We start from the raw sequence: 18,456 nt of genomic DNA on the forward strand, positions 1-18,456 counted from the left end.
CGAGCTGAACAAGCAGGTGGGACCAGAGGGTTTAATTCAGTGGTGGCAGGGGGGCAGTGGGGTGAAGGCACACCTGGTATCCCCATTGGTCACAGTGCAATCCCAGCACCGCAGTCCTTCCCACCGCCTGATGCACCCTGTGCAGGCTGATACCAGTACTCAGCATCCAGATCCCCCGGCTGGCACCTCTGAATCCCCACCTTGGCCCTCCCCAGCCCCCAGCCTCCAGCCCACCCCCCTCCAGCTCACCCTTCTCCTTTGGGCCCCTGGCAGCACCTCACACCTCACGCTCACCCCGTGCCCCCCCAGCGAGCCTCTCAGCACACGCATTTCGTGGGCCCGCCGGTGGGACGCTTCAGCACTGAGGTAATTGGGGGCACCCGCCGCCCTATTTCTGCTCTTCCTCAGGGACCCTTCCCGGGAGCAGCTTCGGCAAGAAGGAGGGCATGAGGAGGGAAGAGGCCACAAAGCAGGCCAGGCACCGGCTCCAGGGGACGTGGGGAGCTCCTGGCCCTGCCATGAACACGTCTAGGACGCAGCTGCCTCCCCGCTCCGTCTAGCTCACAGACCCCAAAACTTTCTCACCCCTTTCTCATCCTCTTTCCTGGCTCTGAAGCCACCACCAGCGCTGAGTACCCCCACCCAGACATGGGTGGGATGAGCTGGAGAACCCCCCCCGCATATCCTCCATCCTCCCTGCAATGCTGTTAACACCGGCCCACCACAGAACTGGGGGCGAGGGGGTGTTCCCTCATCCCCAGCCATGCCAGTGGGGCACTGGGGAGATGTGTCTCCACTTCCCATGCGATGGCCCACCTGGGGGTGCATGCATGGCTCAGCCCCCCTACACAACTCCATGAGGTGCTCCTTTCTTGCAGGGTGCAGATGGGCTTACTTTTCCCTCTCTGCTTCTTCCCATCTCCTTCTGGCTTTTACAGGTTGGGGCAACAGAGGGGGAGAGGCAGGGAAACTGCAGCACCCTGAAATTAGGCATGGGGAATGCTGCTCAAACAGGGCCAGCCTCCAGGCCATAATAATTAATAGTAATACTCAGCACTTATACAGCACTTTTCATGTTCAAAGCACTTTACAAACATTAACTAAATAAAGCTGTCATATTAAGTGATGTCTTAAAGGGGTGTCACTGAAAGCAAAAGGCTTGCGCACAGGTGGGAGCCCTCATTCCCCCTCTCTCCGAGGGTGCATTAACACTTGGTGGGTGCAAGATCCTAAAATGTTACCCTGTGTCCCTCCTGGGTCTTAGTGCTCCCTGTGCCACTTGCTTGCTTCTCCTGGTGATGGCTGGTGCTCTGGCAGGCCCTGGTTATACCAGGGGTGAACAGGGCACCAGGGTCTTCTCCACAGCAGTGAGCCATTGAGGTCCTGGAGATGCCGGACACTTGTGACTGAGAGGTCAGTTAAAACATTTGGGTTGGAAAAGTCCCCCTGCCTCAGTCCCAAGATCCAGCAGTGGAGGAGGAGAGCCACCAGGCCCTTTGCAGTGGAGCAGGAGAAGAGATGCAGCAGGAAAAGCCTGGCCTGATGCCTTCAGCCAGGTTCCCATTGCACTGCAGTCCTGGGAGCTCTGTTGGGGCAATGGCTATTCCCTGCTTTCAGGTGCGGGAGGAAAGCAGCTCCCAGCCCTGCATGGGGCTTATTTCTGACAGCCCCCCCCCTCTCCCCCCGCCCCCCCCCAAAATCTGAGGACATACTTTCAAATGCTGGCCATGGATGGGTGGAAGGCAGGCAGGGCATCTGCCAGGGAGAGTGCTGTCCCAGTCAGATGGAGCAATCCCCTAGGACAGCTCTGGCAGAGGATCTGAGCTTGAGAGGGCACACTCTGCCCACAGGATGCTGGCCAGTGCTGGCAGCAGTGCCAGGTCTTCTCTTTCTGTGGAGGCAGCATGGCTGAAGAGGGGGCTCCCTTTGGGAGATGGTATGGGGTGAGGGAGTGCTTCCTGCTGAGTAATGCTCAGGTCCTGGCACTGGTGGGTCTGACATTAACTTATGCTCACTGCTCCCCTGCTGCCTCTCTCGTATGGACCACAGCCAGGGCTGGCTGGGTCTGTGGGAGACGCTCTGAGAGTTCTTCATGTGGGGAAACCCAGATACTTGGCCATTAAATTAATGTCGGGCATTTAACAGCATTACTGAAATGGTTTAAACACCTAGAAGTGGTAATTAGTAATAACGGTTTGGTGAGGGAGGAAATTAAGACCGAGGGTTGGAGCCCAGTACTTTTCTCTGCAGATAATTTTTAGTGCCAAATGACTACAGAGAGGCCAAGTGTCAGAAACACAAGCCTGCCGTCTCGCTTACGTGTGAGGATTGACACAAGGGGAGGAAGACAACTACATATCTCACCTTTCCAAAGCCAAGCACCAAGGCCAAGGATGGAGAGACGCTCAAGGAGAGCTGATGGAGAAAGGGGGCCTGTAAGGAGGTACAGTCAACATAATGAAAGCTGCTAGGTAAGCAAGGCTCTCAAAGGGCAGGACAGCTGAACGTTGTGGAGGTCTGTCCAAGGGGTAGAGGTGGCTCCAGATGACTCAGCATCTGCTCCCCGGGTGCCTTCCAGCTGCTGGGGACTTCCCCCCCTCCTCTAGACACCCCTGAAGAGAGAGAAAGAAGAGGAAGCAGGTTTTGTAGGGAAGGGAGACAGAGGGAGGGTAAATTTTAAAAGTAGCCAAGGACCTATACAGATTAAGGGGATATGAATTAAATGTCGTCACCAGCCTGAGTTTCCCCTCCAAGAGTAGAGAAGACATCATCCCTCTCGCTAAGCCAAGGCATGGAACTGGACCCCACAGGGGCTGCTGCACCCAGGCAGGACATTTACAAGAAGTCCTAAACAAACTGAGTGCATCTGCACCACAGTTTGGTGGCTCCACAGAGATCCAGAGCAGCTGTGCAGCCAAAATACCCTACAGAGAGAAGAAACTCCCCTCCAGCCCGGGAGATAGGACAGGGACCTGTCCCCAGGACATGGGACAGGTCCTAGAAAGACCTTTTCTTGAGGATCTGTGCCCACAAGGGTAGAGCGGATATCTGTAATGTCCCAGTGTCCACAGTGGATACTCCATCCTAAAGCCATCAACCACCAGCCGGTAGAGGGGTGCTGAGGACCTGCCAGGCATGGAGCTGCAGTGAGGAGCCCATCAGAGGAGCCAAGATCCCCGTGGACCATGCTGCTTCACGCAGGAGCAGAAGCAGGAGAGTGGCGGCTGGGCACTCACCCAGCCCGCAACTTCCTGGGCTGCAAATCCCAGCTTTGACCTGGCTCCAGCAGAGCCAATACAGGCATGAACCATTCTGGCAGGGTATTGTCATTTGTGCCAGTTTTACACCGTAGAGAGGAGTAATGTGTGAATGACGCTAAACCCTGCTGGCCTAATTTCGCTTGCCCTTTATTGAAACCTCCAGGCCTTGCACCCCAGGCACAGAATGACAAGGGTGGAACAGCTTGTGCGTGCAGTCAGGGCTGGGATGAGATGGCCTTGGCATCCTCTGCAGAGGTTGGCTCTTGACATTGCAGAAAGTCCGCAGTGAAGGAGCCGGCTGGCCCGGTACTGACAGCTTCAGCAAAGGGGTCAAGATATACGGGTATGGGCTGAGTCCCAGAAACAGATCTGCAAGGGCAAAGCACTAGGCTTGGGAAAGGGTTTTCTCTGCTGCTGCTCTTCCTGCTGCTCCTGATCCCCGCAGGGATGGAGAAAACAAGGGACTTTGCTCTCTAGGGACCTGTCAATCAGAATCTGCCACTGCCGTTTAATTTGCTGAATTTATGCCTGCCAGGAGCGCCGGCCTGGCTGCCCGTTCCTGAGCAGGCAGTGCCATCCCGTGGGACAAGCTTGGCACAGCAGCAGAGTCGCAAAGCCGCACAGTGTGGGAGCCGGAGCAGCCACACAGCTTCCACAGGAGACGCGGCAGTGGGACCCTCGCCCAGTAGTCCCACTGGTGCACAGACGTGGCGAGGGCCCACTTCCAGTCTGCCAGGGCTCCTCATGACCTGCTTCCCCTCATTCCCTCTTTCCTTCCAGCTGGAAAGCTCAGAGGGGCCACAACAACGTAACTCACCTGGACATGGGGGTTTGGCTCACTCCCACCTGCGACAGGCTCCAGCCAGCCCAGAGGCAGGTATGATTTTAAGTGGGGAAGGCAGACAACAAAGCTTTTACCCGGAGCTTGGTGTGGCCGTGAGGCTTGAGTCAGCATGTCCCAGCAAGCTGCCTGCCATCAGCAAGCCTCCCCATCTTTCCTCCCCTAAATTTTGCAGCGCCTCTTGTCTCCAGCTGGTGCGGGGCTAGTGATCATCCAGGAGTGTTTAGCAGGGAAATACTTCACGCATGCAGAAAACAGAGCGATCCCACAGAGCAGTTCCCAGGTCAGGGAGCCCCATGGCTGCCCCATGTCTCCTCCTGCCCTTGCTGCTCTCCCCCAAGGGCTTGGTGCTGCTTCTGGGCCCTTTTAGGGAGTGAGCAGTACAGGGAGGGTCCCTTCTCAGCCCCAGCCCCTTCCCATCCCCTCCTGCAGAGGCCACAGCAAAGCCTGAACCTGACCTTGGGAATCAGCTGCGACCTTGGGAAGTGCCTCATCCAGAAGGACAGGCTGCAGACAGAGAAGAGGAAAGGAAGAAAGACCTTGGGCTGCTGCAGTGGAAGCTTTCTGGAGCAAGGCTGAGAGTGCACATCCTTCCCAGCTGCCTCAGGCTGCCTGACACCCTATGGGGGACATACGCAGCATGGCTTTGCCGGAAGGGACAAAAGCGCCCTGATGACTCCTGCAAAGACAGAAGAGAGCAGATGGCACTGAAATCTGCTCAAGAGGAGAGGAAGGAATAGCCCCGAGGCTCTGCACTCCCTGTACCCCGACAGGCACATTTGTCCCCAGCCAAGCGTGTCAGCCAGACCCATCTTTGACTTACTGAGGGGCAGGGAAGGGGATGGCAACTGCAGGCTCGCGGGGCTCCTGCACGTCCCTTGCCACTATTGTCTTTAGCAGAGACTTTTCTGAGAGTCCCTGGGAGGGGAACAGCATGCTATACATAGGTAGCATCTGCATTCTGCTCCTTACTTTCTTGATAACTAGGTCTTGCACAAATGGGGTTCAATTCCCTAGCAGAAATCGCTTGAACTCTTTCTGCCTCTTGATGTCCTGTTAGACATCTTTGCCTGGCTGGCATAAACAGTAAGCCTTCCAGAGGAGGGACCAGTGAGGCAGGAGCATTTGCAGAGCACGTTTAGCCCCAGAAGATTCTGATTTTTCACTGAGGATAACTTAACACTGATGATGTTCAAGGAAATAACTGAGGGCGCTTCTGTGCTGGGCAAAAGCCCTTGTATAGGAAGCCTGTGTTGCCTGCGGTTCTGCTCACACACACTAGGATCCTTTTCAGGGCAGCGCTGAATATAACTCAGGCATTGCAGAACTGCAGGGCATGGAGCGGGGCTCCTGCAGCTGAAAAGCAAACTGCTAACTCAGTGGTGAGAAGGCACAGCATGCCTTGCACCCTCCATCACCCAGGGCCCCATCCTCTTGCCTGCTGTCGATCTGGCTGGATCTACACAGCATTTCCCAGATGCAGCAGCCGTGACCTGCTTCTGCCTCTGTTGACACAGTTCCCCATCACCAGGATAGCTTGTATCGCTAATGCATTTCTCCTCCAGTGAGGCAGGGAAATGTCTCTCCCTGTGCAGCATGGAGGTGTCAAGCTCCCACTGGGGAGGCTTACCAGGGTGGCCTGGAGGACAGCCACAGAGCAGGGACTTGTAGCTCAGCCTGCGGACTCCCAGGCTCATACCCCAGCCACTGCACCAGCCTTCCGCTCCTTCTGCAGGCTCAGAGCCAGTAGGGACACTGCCAGTGCCAGCTGCTCTAATTGAGCTTTGTAGAATAAACTTGTAGAATTAGCCTGTTGGCTGCCGGGATAAAATCCAGCCCTGAGTGCAGATCAAAGGAGGCAATCTTGCTGACAGTTTGCAGGGAGACAGCTGGACCCAGGCTCCTTCTACAGCTCTGGAAAGGGCAGTGTTCAGCAGCGGAGGATGAGGACAGAGCATGATATGCGCTGCCTCTTCGCAATACATGTGGCCCAGGCCCTGATGGTCAACGCTACAGAAGCCTTGGGAGACATCTGACACTGGTGATAAATTTCTGGCTTATCCTGGTAGCATGGAAGATGCAGACAACACAAGGCCAGGCTCTGAGCCCAGCCTACAAAAGCAACATGGGAAGGCCTACCCTTGTCAGGTTTCTGTCTGTCCTTGAGGGCAAGACGGTATGGCCCAGCAGTCATAGGGAAAGCTCAGCATGACAGGAGGAGGAGGAGGGAGAAAGCTTGCAATGAAAACAGTCTCTGATACCAAGAATAATAAACTCAGCACATTCCCTGCATGGACCTTACTGTATGGACATGGCTGGTATGAACACATGCAGCAAATCTGCCAGGTGCCACCTGCTCCCAGCCCCACTAAATTGCACAGGCAGCAAATTAAAAAATCAAATTTGCAGCACGTGCACAGTAAAGTTGCTTTACAGTCATTTTTCCAGGGTTCCTGAAAATCCAGTCAAGCATTTCACCCCAAAAGTGGCAAGCAACTGCCACGCAAGGAGGGCAGGTTTATAGTTCAGCCTCCAGGGCACCCGGGAGAGGGATGAAGGCACTGGAAAGGAGGCCATGCATCGCAGCGAAGCACCTGGCCTGGGAGAACAGCGGGCTGAGAAGGCAGATAAAAGTGCAATGGAAAAGATGGGATGCAAAGAGGAAGGCCAGGGAAGGACGGAGGGCTTCCCAGCCTGTGAACCCTGGCTGCCCTGTGCCAGGAGCCCCAGTTCACTCACAGCCAAGGTCAGTTGCAAGGAGAGCCTAGGAGCCAGCAGTGCATTTTGCTGTTGTAAAGACAACAACGATGACTTCAGAAGAAGAGTCTGACCTGAAGAGGTGTGTAAACATCAGGCTTCTCCACAGTGAGAAGGCGTTAAGGCTAAAGACTATTTCCCTTGGTTTCTGGGTTTGTGAAGAAGCGTGGGGAAGTGGAGACTAAGCATATGGCACAGGCATACGGTGTGTTTGTTGTTTAGTGAGGAACAAAAAACCAGCTGGCTATTTTTGATGCATTTAGTATAAGAATGAGAAAAGGAACTACTGGAAAATAGTGGTTTAATGTGAACATTAGTCTTCCAATCCTCAGCTGCCTCTTTAAGTGGAAGTATAGTCATCCAAGCCAGAAAGCAATCCCTGTCTTAAGGCTTTCTGAGGCATAATCAGTCAAGGCAGATGTGATCTATTTTCTAGAAAAGGACCCTAACGGGCTGGGCGCTTCAACTTGCTTTCCTTCATTTAAACCTGGCAAACCTCTGGTAACAGTGCCCAAGCTGCACGTTGTCCCCACTAAGCAGGAGGAGGCTGCTGCTCAATGCAGAGCCAGCTCAAATTGCAACAGCCCTCCAACAAGCCTCAAACTGTGCTGGAGGCTGATGGTGGTGAAGGTTTTGGTGCTGGAATGCCCAGGGTGCTGGAACAAGCCCTTTTTTTTTACAGATCTGCTAATACCAGCACACAGCCCAAAACCGGAGAAGTGGGAGACACGAACAGAAAACCAGATGGGAGCAATTTATCCTGGCTGTTCTTATGACCGTCTTCCAGGGAAGAGTGATTACCCTTATTAACTGATTAAGTGATTAATTAACTGATGAACTGAAATTATGGATCTAGGATCAAATGATTGCAAGAAAGTGTATTTTAAGTACTTTTCCGGGAAATGACATATCTCACGTGCCTTTAACGAAAGCTAGAGTAGAGGCTGGGTGGCGAACCATTTGCAGCCATGATGCTCAGGGTCAGCAAGACAGGACAAGAAGTGCAGGCAGTTGTGGGGCACTGGCTGCAGCATGGCATGGAACACAAGAGGTGCAGTGCCTGGTGTGAAGCAGAAAGTGAGACAGACCTGCTCCCTCCCCTCTTCTAGTAAATTTGACCTAAATGTGGCAGCAAGTCTCACCCACTTCAAGACTATTTTTTTTTCTCATAACCTTTCTTCCCTTTGATAAGAAACTAGAAGGTTATGTCTGTGCCCAAAGGAGCATATATCCCACGCTGCTCCCTCCTCTGACCCACACCTGTACCCAACTGTATCCCCAGTAAAGGTAGCTTGATGGGCTAAGCCTCAACTGCACATGATCTCTCATCTCTGGGAGACAGCAGCAGTGTTACATTCTCTTGTACACTCCTCACGCAGGCTCAGGAGCAGAGGTGAAGCCGTGGAAGGAAGGGATTTTCATTTATCAGTCTATTTGTCATTGCTTCTCTTCAATCATTCCTTAGTCCACTTTTTCCTTCAGAACTTTGTACTTTTTTCTGAGCCCATTCAGCCCATTGCCCTGGCTCAGGCAGGGTGAAGGACAGGCACCGTGGGGTTTACCCGGAGCTGGGATTGCAAAGAGCCACTGCCAGAGACCCACAAGGCAGTTCCAACACTAATTATGTTTATCTCCAAAAAGGCTGCTTAGGTGAGACAGTTACAAATTGTATTTTATAAAGTGTATTTCTATAAGTGGATCTTTTTCGCTAGCAGGGAAAAGTGCTTTAATAATCCCACTTCTGATTAATGGCGGGGTGTCTTGGCAAAGCAAAGATTGCTGCAGCTTCGGTTCTTTCTCAAGGAGGAATTATAAGCGGTAAATAAAGAAGAAAACGCACATCTCTGCCTGGAAAATATTGATCTAGGCTCTTCTTAGCTAAAAGATACCCGGTAAAATTCTCTGAAGAGGAAGAGTTAGTTTTTAGCCTGTGTGCTGAACAGATCTGTAAACTGGATCCTGCTCTTTTTAGGGATAGAGGAAATTACAATCATTTTGGCATGTGAACATCAGAGATTTCATGATTTATTGCCCTCACTCCCTGAGAAGAAATACTATGCCAGTCACAGAGACAGGGATCTGAGGCACATGCTGTATTAAATCACTGGTTCATGGTCTCCTAGAGAGGCTGTAGGGCTGAATCCTAGCTTCCAGGCCTCCCCTCCAGGTCAAGGAAAACTATCAGGGACAACGAAAACCTTGAATACCTCATTGCAAATACAGCAAGGGCAACATGAATTCCAATTCTTCGCATATCTTTACCTCTCAAAGCCAAGTGCTTTGTAACAGCCTCTAAAACACAAAGTCAGTTTAATAATCATACAACCACAACCTGAGAAGTACTTGCTTTTCTATAAAACCATTGCATAGTTTGGGATACATTTTTATTTCAAGAGGCTGTGTGTAGGAGAAAATCAAGAAGCACAGAATTAAGTCGTTTCCTCTCCTGACACATGGCTTTATTGATACACTTCATGCCCAGAGCCCTGTAAGTCTGTTCTCTATCAAAGTCATAAATCTCTCACTTTATCTCATTCTATCTCCACTTTCATCTGTGAAAACAGAAATTTACCTACCAGACTTTACAGCTCTGTCTCACATCTATAGAGCAACCTGGCACAACCAGACTGGGACCGAATGCTAGTAGTTGAAATCTTAATTTGACTAAGCTGAAGATCAATATTCTCCCAATGCGTTGTTTTAGGACAGCTAATTTTAATTCAAGTTCTTCCAAAGGAGAAAAAAAAATACTAATCTTGAGATTGGGCAGTCCTTTGTGGGGCCATGAAGCCCAAGATATCTTCATGAGTAGAGGACAGCCAGGAGGCGGCAATCTGTTAAACCTACCCCACTGTGCTGCTACTGGGCGAGTCATTTACACCAAAACCATTCCCAACAGACATTCGCCTACCCTAGGCTTAAATACTTCTGCTAAGAGATGTTCTGTATTTCTAGTAAGTTTAATCATCATTACCGCTGGAGGAGATGTTTCTGACACCTTATCATTGCTTGTTTGAGCTGCAGGCCTTTCAGCAGACACAGAAAACAATGTTTTCTTCCTCTTTGTGACAGCTGGGTACAAACCAAATGGTTTTGTCATCTGTCACCCCCGGCTTTTCTGCTTAAAAGCCAAACCCAAGCTTTTTAATCAATAGGGTGAATTTACTGTCATTAATGTCACTCTCTTCCCTCTCCTACGCGTTTCTGTTATTAAGCAGCAATTAAGAGGGAGCGAAATTTCGGTAAATGATACTGTAGTGACAGAAGGCACAACAAAGCGGGAGAGGCAGAGCGGCCCGGGCGGGCACACCTCCCACGGGAGGCAGCTCCACGGCGTGCGGGGGCCCCCGCGCCCCCCGCTCCGCGCCAGCACCCCGCGGCCCGCAGCGCCGGCCACAGGCAGCTCCAGCGCCCCCGACCACGAACCCGGCCACGGAGGGAGCAGGAGACAGGGCCGCCACCCGCCGTCCCCCGCCGCCGCCGTCCCCCGCCGCCCGCCTCGGCCCAGCCCCAACGGATCGTAGAGACTCGCATCTGCCGGCCGCGCGCCGCGGCTTTTCTAGCCCGGCCCTCCAGCAGCTCTATGGCCTTGGCGTACTGCGTGCGCTAAGGGAGGCGCTTTACGGCAGCCGCGCTCGGCTCCTTCACGGTTGGGTGGGTGGTTTTTTTTAATTTTACGACAGCCCTGTCGCGCGGCGCTGACGCGGAAAGGAAGGGCCCGGGCTGTGCGCGGCCTCTTTCCTTCCCCGCCGCTGCCGCCGCCTCCGCCATCCGCTGCCATCGGGGCCGTGACGGGGCCGCGCAGGTGAGGGGGGCGCTGGGGCTGCCCTGGGACAGGCCTCCTGCCCTACCGACACCTTCCTGCCAGCATCGGGACCCCCGGCCCCGCCCCGGCGTTGCCACCGGTTCCGGTGGGGGCCGGGTCCCCGCCCCTACCCCGACACTTACAGTGACAGCGGCGACCGGGGGTCCCCGGCCCACCCCGGCCGCTCCGCTGGGTGCGGACCCGGCTGGCGAAGGCGGCTCCGCGCCCTCCGCTCCCCTCGCGGCCGCGCCGGGGCCTGCACCGGGACAAGGCCGCGGGCCCCCGTGCCCCACTGCCGCGGGCGTCGGGGCGGGCGCGGGGCTCGCCATGCGGCGGCCGAGGGTTTAGGGGTTATTCGTGGGTTTTCTCCCCTCTAGAAGTTTGAAAAATGGCGAAGTTTGTGACACCCGTGATCCAGGACAACCCCTCCGGCTGGGGCCCGTGCGCTGTGCCCGAGCAGTTCAGGGATATGCCCTATCAGCCCTTCAGTAAAGGAGACCGCCTGGGAAAGGTAACGCAGTCGTGCCATGGCATGTTGGGCTGCTGCTGAGCAAGCCCCGTGTGCCTTCTGGCACCCCACCCCTGCACACTGCCCCCGGTCTTACTACTGCGGTTGCTCTTCTGACACCCTTTGCAGCACATCCTAGCATGTAACACACTTGTGAACAGTCAGCAGGGCTGGCAGGCAGAGGCGGGAAGTGAAAGGATTAGTTCTGGACCATGCAGTGGTGTTTGCTGCTTGAAGTCCTGCATATATGAAGTCAGAGGTTGAGGAGGAGGATGCCTAACACTAACTTATTTTGACTGTTTATGCTTGTCCTTAGGTGGCTGATTGGACAGGAGCCACGTATCAGGATAAAAGATATACAAGTACGTGTTGTCTGATGGCTGCTCCTGTGGTTTGTTTCCTGCCGAGTTTTCTCCAAGTGGCGTTCCTGCTTTCATGTCTCACACCCTCTCTGGTGGTTGCCTGCACACCTCAGCAAGAGAGGCTTCTTAAATTAGGAAGCACGCGTCACCCAAGGGAGGGCTCTGTGGGGCTCTCCCTGTCCTTAGGGCTTACTCATTATTTTTGTGCTGCCTCATAACTGGGGCTTCTCAGGGAGGCTTGGAGGGGTGGGAAGCATGCTGGTGTAAGGCAGGAGTCCCTATTTGTGCATCAGACTTGGGTGAAGGCAGTTGGAGGGAATTCTGGGGGAAAATGGGCAAAGTGTCAGAGGGGTTTTCTAGAAGCTTGGTGTCAAGGTGCTTTGTTTTATTTCCAGACAAGTACTCGTCACAGTTTGGTGGTGGAAGTCAATATGCATATTTCCACGAGGAGGATGAGACAAGCTTCCAGCTGGTGGACACAGCACGAACACAGAAAACAGCATACCAGAGGAATCGTATGCGATTTGCACAGGTAGAATGTTTTCAGAAATGGGCCCAAAGGAGAGCTTCAGCAGCACAGAATTACGTTTGCAATGCAAATGTTTTGGTTTTTTCCTTTGTTTCATTTCTGCAGAGGAACCTTCGGAGAGACAAGGACCGTCGGAACATGCTGCAGTTCAGCATGCAGACACTGCCAAAGAGTGCCAAGCAGAAAGAGAGGTGAGGCTGCAAATGTGAACATACCATTAACTGGGTTGGACTGTGTGAACATACTGTTGATACATTTATGAAGTTACTGTGACAGAACCCACTAGGGTGAACAGTCACAGCCAAGAAGAATTTCAGGATATAGGAGAATTTTTGAATCGTATTTGAAAAGCAAACATGGTGTTTTAAAGCAGAGCTTACCCTTTCTTAAAACTTTGTTGCAGTCTTTAGAGATGAAAATACTTAAAGAGCCGCTCAGAGTAAAGAACAGAGCTTTTAATGCTTCAGGTATCTTGATGAGCAGACAGCTCAGCAAATGTTTCAGCAGCTTGATGCCTAAAAGTATTGCTCCTCTGGTGGTAATCTAGAAGCACAGGAACGGTTGTGGCATGTAGGAGTTAATTTCTCTTAATGGCTTTGCTCATATTTGTCATTTTAGAGATCGTTTGCGTCTACAAAAGAAGTTTCAGAAGCAGTTTGGAGTGAGGCAGAAATGGGACCAAAAGTCACAGGTAAACTAAGAAGCTTTCTGCCCGCTGCGATGATTTGGTTCTCTGGTGATGCTCACGGGGCCCCTCCTCTTGCACAAATCCTGATGTGCTGTGTCTCTGTTTCTCTCTCCCTATCTGTCCTCCCTCTGGCTGCACAGCAGAAGCCTCGTGACTCCTCAGTTGAAGTTCGCAGTGATTGGGAGGTGAAAGAAGAGATGGATTTCCCTCGGCTGATGAAGATGCGCTACCTGGAGGTGTCAGAGCCACAGGACATGTGAGTTCACAAAACAGCCATTTGCTTGCTTCCTGAACTGTTCAAAAATGAACACATTTTGGGAAAGCAGCAGGGCAAGGGTTTCCTGGCCTGGTCGCAATGTTCTTTCTCACTGAGGTACCAAAGCAGTGGGAGGTAATGGAACACCCAGCGGGCCCCTCAGTCCTGGGCAGTTCATGGGTGGTGTTACATGTAGTGGGTGTATCAATGTGGTGCTCCTCTTCCCTCTGCAGAGAGTGCTGTGGAGCTCTAGAGTACTATGACAAAGCCTTTGACCGCATTACAACAAGGAATGAGAAGCTACTGAGGAGCATTAAGCGCATCTTTCACACCGTCACTACTACTGATGACCCAGTTATCCGAAAGGTGTGTTTCCTGCTTTGTAAAACGCAGTAGTGTGTTTCTCAGTGCCTGCTGTTAGAGACCAGCTGTCACCGTCAGACCAAAGTTAAGAGAAGGGCAGAAGAATTCTGGATCCCTAAGCTTGCAAAGAAGCATTAGCTGGTATCGTTATTTTTCTTGGGTCCAAGGCAGAGCTAGAATAATGCAAAATGAGGAATACTGGCAAAGGAACAGCTGTAATTCTGGAAGGGCAAGCAGACCGGTACTTGAGATCTGTTGGGAGAGAAACTTCCATATAAGAGACCTGGTTCTTGAGGTTTCTGCTTTTGGAGATGGGGAAAGCTTGAACATTTTTCTGTGTGACCCAGTCGGCAATAAGGAGCCATGCCTTTTCCCAACAGAATTATTTCATAATGCGTTTCTTGCTTTTTCCTTGTTTGGGTGAGGGTGGGCCTGGATTTCTGGGTAGTACCAAATGTTTTGTCTAGCTGTTGGTGGTGTACCTACCAACCCAGCTTCCTCAGCCTAGGAGAAGATATTAATCATCTGATTTGCTAACACTTTTCATCCTGGTTGGGGAAGGGAAGGGGTGTCTGTTCTGGTTGCTGAAACACAGTTTTCTCCTCCTCCTGTGTCCATAGCTGGCCAAGACCCAAGGGAATGTGTTTGCCACAGATGCCATCCTGGCCACCCTGATGAGCTGCACTCGCTCAGTCTATTCCTGGGACATCATTGTCCAGAGAGTTGGATCCAAGCTTTTCTTTGACAAGAGGGATAATTCAGATTTTGGTGAGGAAAAGCCCTGAAAGAAATTTCTGTTACAGTAGCTAAAGGTTATGCTTTTTTGAGTTCATTCTGTGTCTCAGTGTCCAGACTGATACCCCTGGAACAAACTGATTGCTGCAGTACAGTTGCTGGCTACAAGGATAACTTCAGTATTGATTTGCTCCCGCTTGGGGCTGGAGACTCGCTGAAGCTGATGTATTTACTCCCCCCGAGTATAACCACTTGTGCCTGGTTTTCTTCCCAGACCTCCTGACAGTGAGTGAAACAGCCAACGAACCACCACAGGAAGAGGGCAACTCCTTTAATTCTCCACGCAACCTTGCCATGGAAGCTACCTACATCAATCATAATTTCTCCCAGCAGTGTCTGAGGATGGTAAGGTTGAGCAGTGTTGGCTAGTAGGGTCTGTGTTTCAGAGTCTTGAGACTTCGTTAAGGCTGCTATAATAATGCAGCACAGGAGTCGTTTAATTGACAGAGGTTATACACTGTTACACACTGATTTTCCTTTACTTTTGAAGGAGGTGGGATTACTTCTGGTGAGGAGTGTGACTCTGTTGTAGGAAGTTTTTCACCTTTTTTCCACAAAGAAGAACTCACACTCCCATCAGTGAAGCAAGCAGGTTTCTGAGTACACCTAGTAAAGCTGAAGTGCCAGTAGAAGTACTGCTTACAGGGAAGTGACTGATGTGAAGATGGGGCTTCTTATCTGTCTTAATATTTTAGCATTTTTCTATATAAGGAAAATAATCTACTGTTGCTATAAGAGAATATTTAACCCATAGGGGAGAGCTGCCACAGGATTTTTCTTCTGACATGCCCTTCTGTTTCCTTCTGCAGGGAAAGGAGAAATACAAGTTTCCCAACCCAAACCCCTTCGTGGAGGATGACATGGATAAAAACGAAGTAGCCTCTGTTGCATACAGGTATGTTGATCTCTGTCATGCCCGGGTTTGGCAAGGGGTCAGGATGTCAGCACGGTAACGGAAACAAAACAAGTTAGGAGTGTTAGTGATAGAAGCTTTACCATGAGAGGGACGCCTGGACATCCTCACAGTGAACAGATAAGAGGGAGAGAGGATTTTGCTGTGTGCCTGCATGGATCTGAAAGAGAGCAAGGGTCAGAAATAACCAGGTGGATTGTTTCTTGGCAGATACCGAAGGTGGAAGCTGGGAGATGATATAGATCTCATTGTCCGCTGTGAACATGATGGAGTAATGACGGGAGCAAATGGAGAAGTGTCGTTCATCAACATCAAAACACTGAACGAGTGGGATTCCAGGGTGAGGAAGAACGGGATCCCAAAGCTAGCTCTAACAGCTTCACTGCTGCCTGACATGCCAGGTACAGCAGGCAAAATGAGACAAACATCTGGTGGTGTTCCCTGGGTGGTTACGTTCCACTAAAGGAGTATAACTTTGGTGGACAAGCAGTGCTGATGGGATTCACCCCCAGATGTCAGGTAGCTGGTTTTGAACCCTCTTGTCCCCAGGTGCTGAGCACAGCAGCCAGCCTGTTCCCATGCTTCCCTAGTGAACTCTTCCCTCACAAACTTCCCTTCCTAACCAGTGCTGCAAATGTTGGCCAGTCCCTGCTGTTTGCGTTTCTCCCTTTCCAGTGCAAGGGCTTTCCCTGTAGGTTACTATTTGCATTCCCTCATACAGTACCATAAGGTAAACAGAAGAAACTACCTTATGTGATGTCAGGATGGCTGAAGAGATGAATGCTGCTGGCTTGTTAGGTTGACCCTAGTTCTGATTCTCCTGTCAGTATTGCAATGGAGTGGACTGGCGCCAGAAGCTTGACTCTCAGAGAGGAGCTGTGATTGCCACAGAGTTGAAAAACAACAGCTACAAATTGGCCCGCTGGACATGCTGTGCACTGCTGGCTGGATCAGAGTATCTTAAACTCGGGTAAGCCAGGGTTTCAACACCAAACTTCCTTTAGGTGAATTTTCCAGTATTTAAGTTGGTGTACATAAAATTGAACTATTTGTAGAATGAGTAATCATAAAATCACCACATGTTTTGAGTGGCCAAGAGGGGAAAGTTTGTGCTGAGTGCACGAGTCCTGGTGTAAGCCGCTTCCCCTCAGTGCGTGGCTGATGTGCCCCTGCTGTGACTGACCTAGTGAGACCTGACATGTGTGATGGGCAGGTGGCCTCTGCAGCTCTCAGCCTGTTTGCCAAGATTGTCAGCGAGGGAAATAAGTGCAGTGACTATGCTGTCTGTCAGGAATTTGATTGAGATCCTCAAGTGCTCTATTACTGAGAAATTGGATGGAGGGGAGGATTGTCACATCCCTGTTGGAACTGTTGGCTTAAAACCAGTTGAGTCTGTGCTGTGGATAACGAACAGGAGGTATTTGCTAACTCTGTTCTGGGGTTCTGCAATCCTAGGTTCCACACTCAGGTATGGGACTGATGCATTTGTATCTGTTTAATTGTAAACTCCCAGCTAATCATGCATTGCTTAATTTTTGTCTGTGGGACTAATTTTTCTGTATCTTTTGTACCATCTCATTTGATTTGAGGTGGTGGAAGGATTCCAGTTACATTACTGATTGACAGCATGTAGCCAGGAGATCCTCTTAGCTTTTAGTGTGGGAGTATTAGGGTTTTTCAGCCCAGAAAACAAAACTAAGATGATCATGCTGCTTTTCTTGGTGTCATTCTTCTGCTGGTTGAGTGTAATGTCCCGATGCCCCTCTGGTTTCTTCCTGCCCCTCCTAGGTATGTATCCCGTTACCATGTGAAGGACTCTGCCCGCCATGTGATCCTGGGCACCCAGCAGTTCAAGCCAAATGAGTTTGCCAGCCAGATTAACCTGAGCATAGAAAATGCCTGGGGCATTCTGCGATGTGTCATCGACATCTGCATGAAGCTGGATGAGGGGAAGTACCTCATTCTCAAGGACCCCAACAAGCAGGTGATACGGATCTACAGCTTGCCCGATGGCACCTTCAGCTCTGATGAAGATGAGGAGGATGAGGAGGAAGAAGAGGAGGAAGAAGGTTCGTAGCATACTTGGTGATTTATGCTTTTAATGTACTGGTCTGGATGAAAAGGGGTGACCTGTGAGAAAGACCAGATCTGAAGGGTGAGATCTGAGTTCAGCAAGGCTGAAGAATACATGGTCTTGAGGATGGGACTCGGTGGTGGAAGTGGTGAGAGTGATATTGGGAGTACTCAACCAGAAGCACACAGAACTTGAGAGCTGGAAATGCAGATGATGTGCCTTTGTGGATACAGAGCGAGGAATGATTTAACTGGGGGTGGGGTGGGGTAAGGCCCCAGGTCCAGAGCACCGACTGGGAAAGTGAAGCTTGCCAAGGAGCCCTTCATTCAGCAGCCGCAGGATTTGGGGGTGTGGGTGGGTGCTGATTCCTCTTGGTACCAGGATATTTTTTTAATGCAGTTTTAGAAATGGAAGTAACTATGGCACATTTAAAACACGTGGTGACCTAGCCTCATTGAGGTAGCTCAGTGAAGGCTTCTATAAAGTGACTGTTGAAGCTGACAGTCGCTGCCTGTGGGAGTACAACTGCTGTCCCTCCTTCGGTGCCTAAAACTGTCTGTGAACCCTGACACGTGATCTGAATGCACTCTTGTCAACAACGGGAAACCATTTCACCTAAAGCTTTTGTTTCAGTGATACGGAAAATGTCTTCTAGCTTTACCCTCTTTTTCCTCCCTGACCCCCCCCACCCCACCCCCATCCCTTTATTTTGTTAGACGGTAAACTTAACCTGGCTGCTCTGGTCTTTTATTATAGAAATTTCAGGTCGCTGTGTAATTTGCTCAGGAATGTAAGTTGTGTAATTCCAAATGACGCATGTGTGGCCTGGGCTGATGTAGGGGGTGCGGGAGGGGGGTGACAGGGACACTGAGGTGCGGTGATTGTCCCTGAAGTGGGATATTCTGCTTCTTTGTGGCATTTCCTTGGCAGAAGGGGTGTATGTGGGGGGCTGTGTGCCAGCCTTTCGCCAGCTCCATATGCTCCATGACTGTTTCTCTTCTCTTTCAGAGGAAGAGAGCTGAAGCCCGCAGCCAGCTCGGGGGGCCTGGGGCCCAGGCAGTGTGTCCCCCCGGCGCCCTCTCCCCGATGCTGCTGGAGGGGTGGGCGGCAGCTGCACCCTGGCGCCCGGCTGCTCCGCGGATACACCACCCGGGGTGGGAGCGGAATAAAGCTGCTGTTGCTCAGTGACGCCGTGTTGCGTGTGCCTGGGGCCGGGGAAGGGGGTGTCACCGGCGGGGCGGGCGGGCCGGGGCGGTACCGGCGGGCCCCGGGGCGGGGCGGGGCGGCTGGCGGGCCGCGCTCCCG

At 51.7% G+C, this 18,456-nt stretch overlaps 1 protein-coding gene across 2 annotated transcripts; it reads left to right on the forward strand.

Moving 5' to 3' along the window:
* Positions 1-10,506: 10,506 nt before the first annotated feature.
* On the forward strand, positions 10,507-18,339 carry EIF3D (eukaryotic translation initiation factor 3 subunit D). 2 transcript variants are annotated; one of them, XM_056340024.1, is made up of 15 exons: positions 10,507-10,663; positions 11,041-11,174; positions 11,488-11,533; positions 11,929-12,065; positions 12,168-12,253; positions 12,681-12,753; positions 12,891-13,006; positions 13,240-13,372; positions 13,990-14,137; positions 14,379-14,509; positions 14,974-15,059; positions 15,288-15,417; positions 15,905-16,047; positions 16,866-17,146; positions 18,160-18,339. In XM_056340024.1, the coding sequence occupies exons 2-15, from the start codon at positions 11,052-11,054 to the stop codon at positions 18,171-18,173; spliced, it is 1,647 nt and encodes a 548-aa protein (XP_056195999.1). In that variant the 5' UTR covers positions 10,507-10,663; positions 11,041-11,051; the 3' UTR covers positions 18,174-18,339. The 2 variants fall into 2 exon arrangements, with proteins under 2 accessions (XP_056195999.1, XP_056196000.1); XM_056340025.1 differs by having other exon boundaries at positions 12,894-13,006.
* Positions 18,340-18,456: the final 117 nt, after the last annotated feature.

Source organism: Falco biarmicus, chromosome 5 (genome assembly GCF_023638135.1).
Source record: "Falco biarmicus isolate bFalBia1 chromosome 5, bFalBia1.pri, whole genome shotgun sequence".
NCBI classification, from domain to species: domain Eukaryota; kingdom Metazoa; phylum Chordata; class Aves; order Falconiformes; family Falconidae; genus Falco; species Falco biarmicus.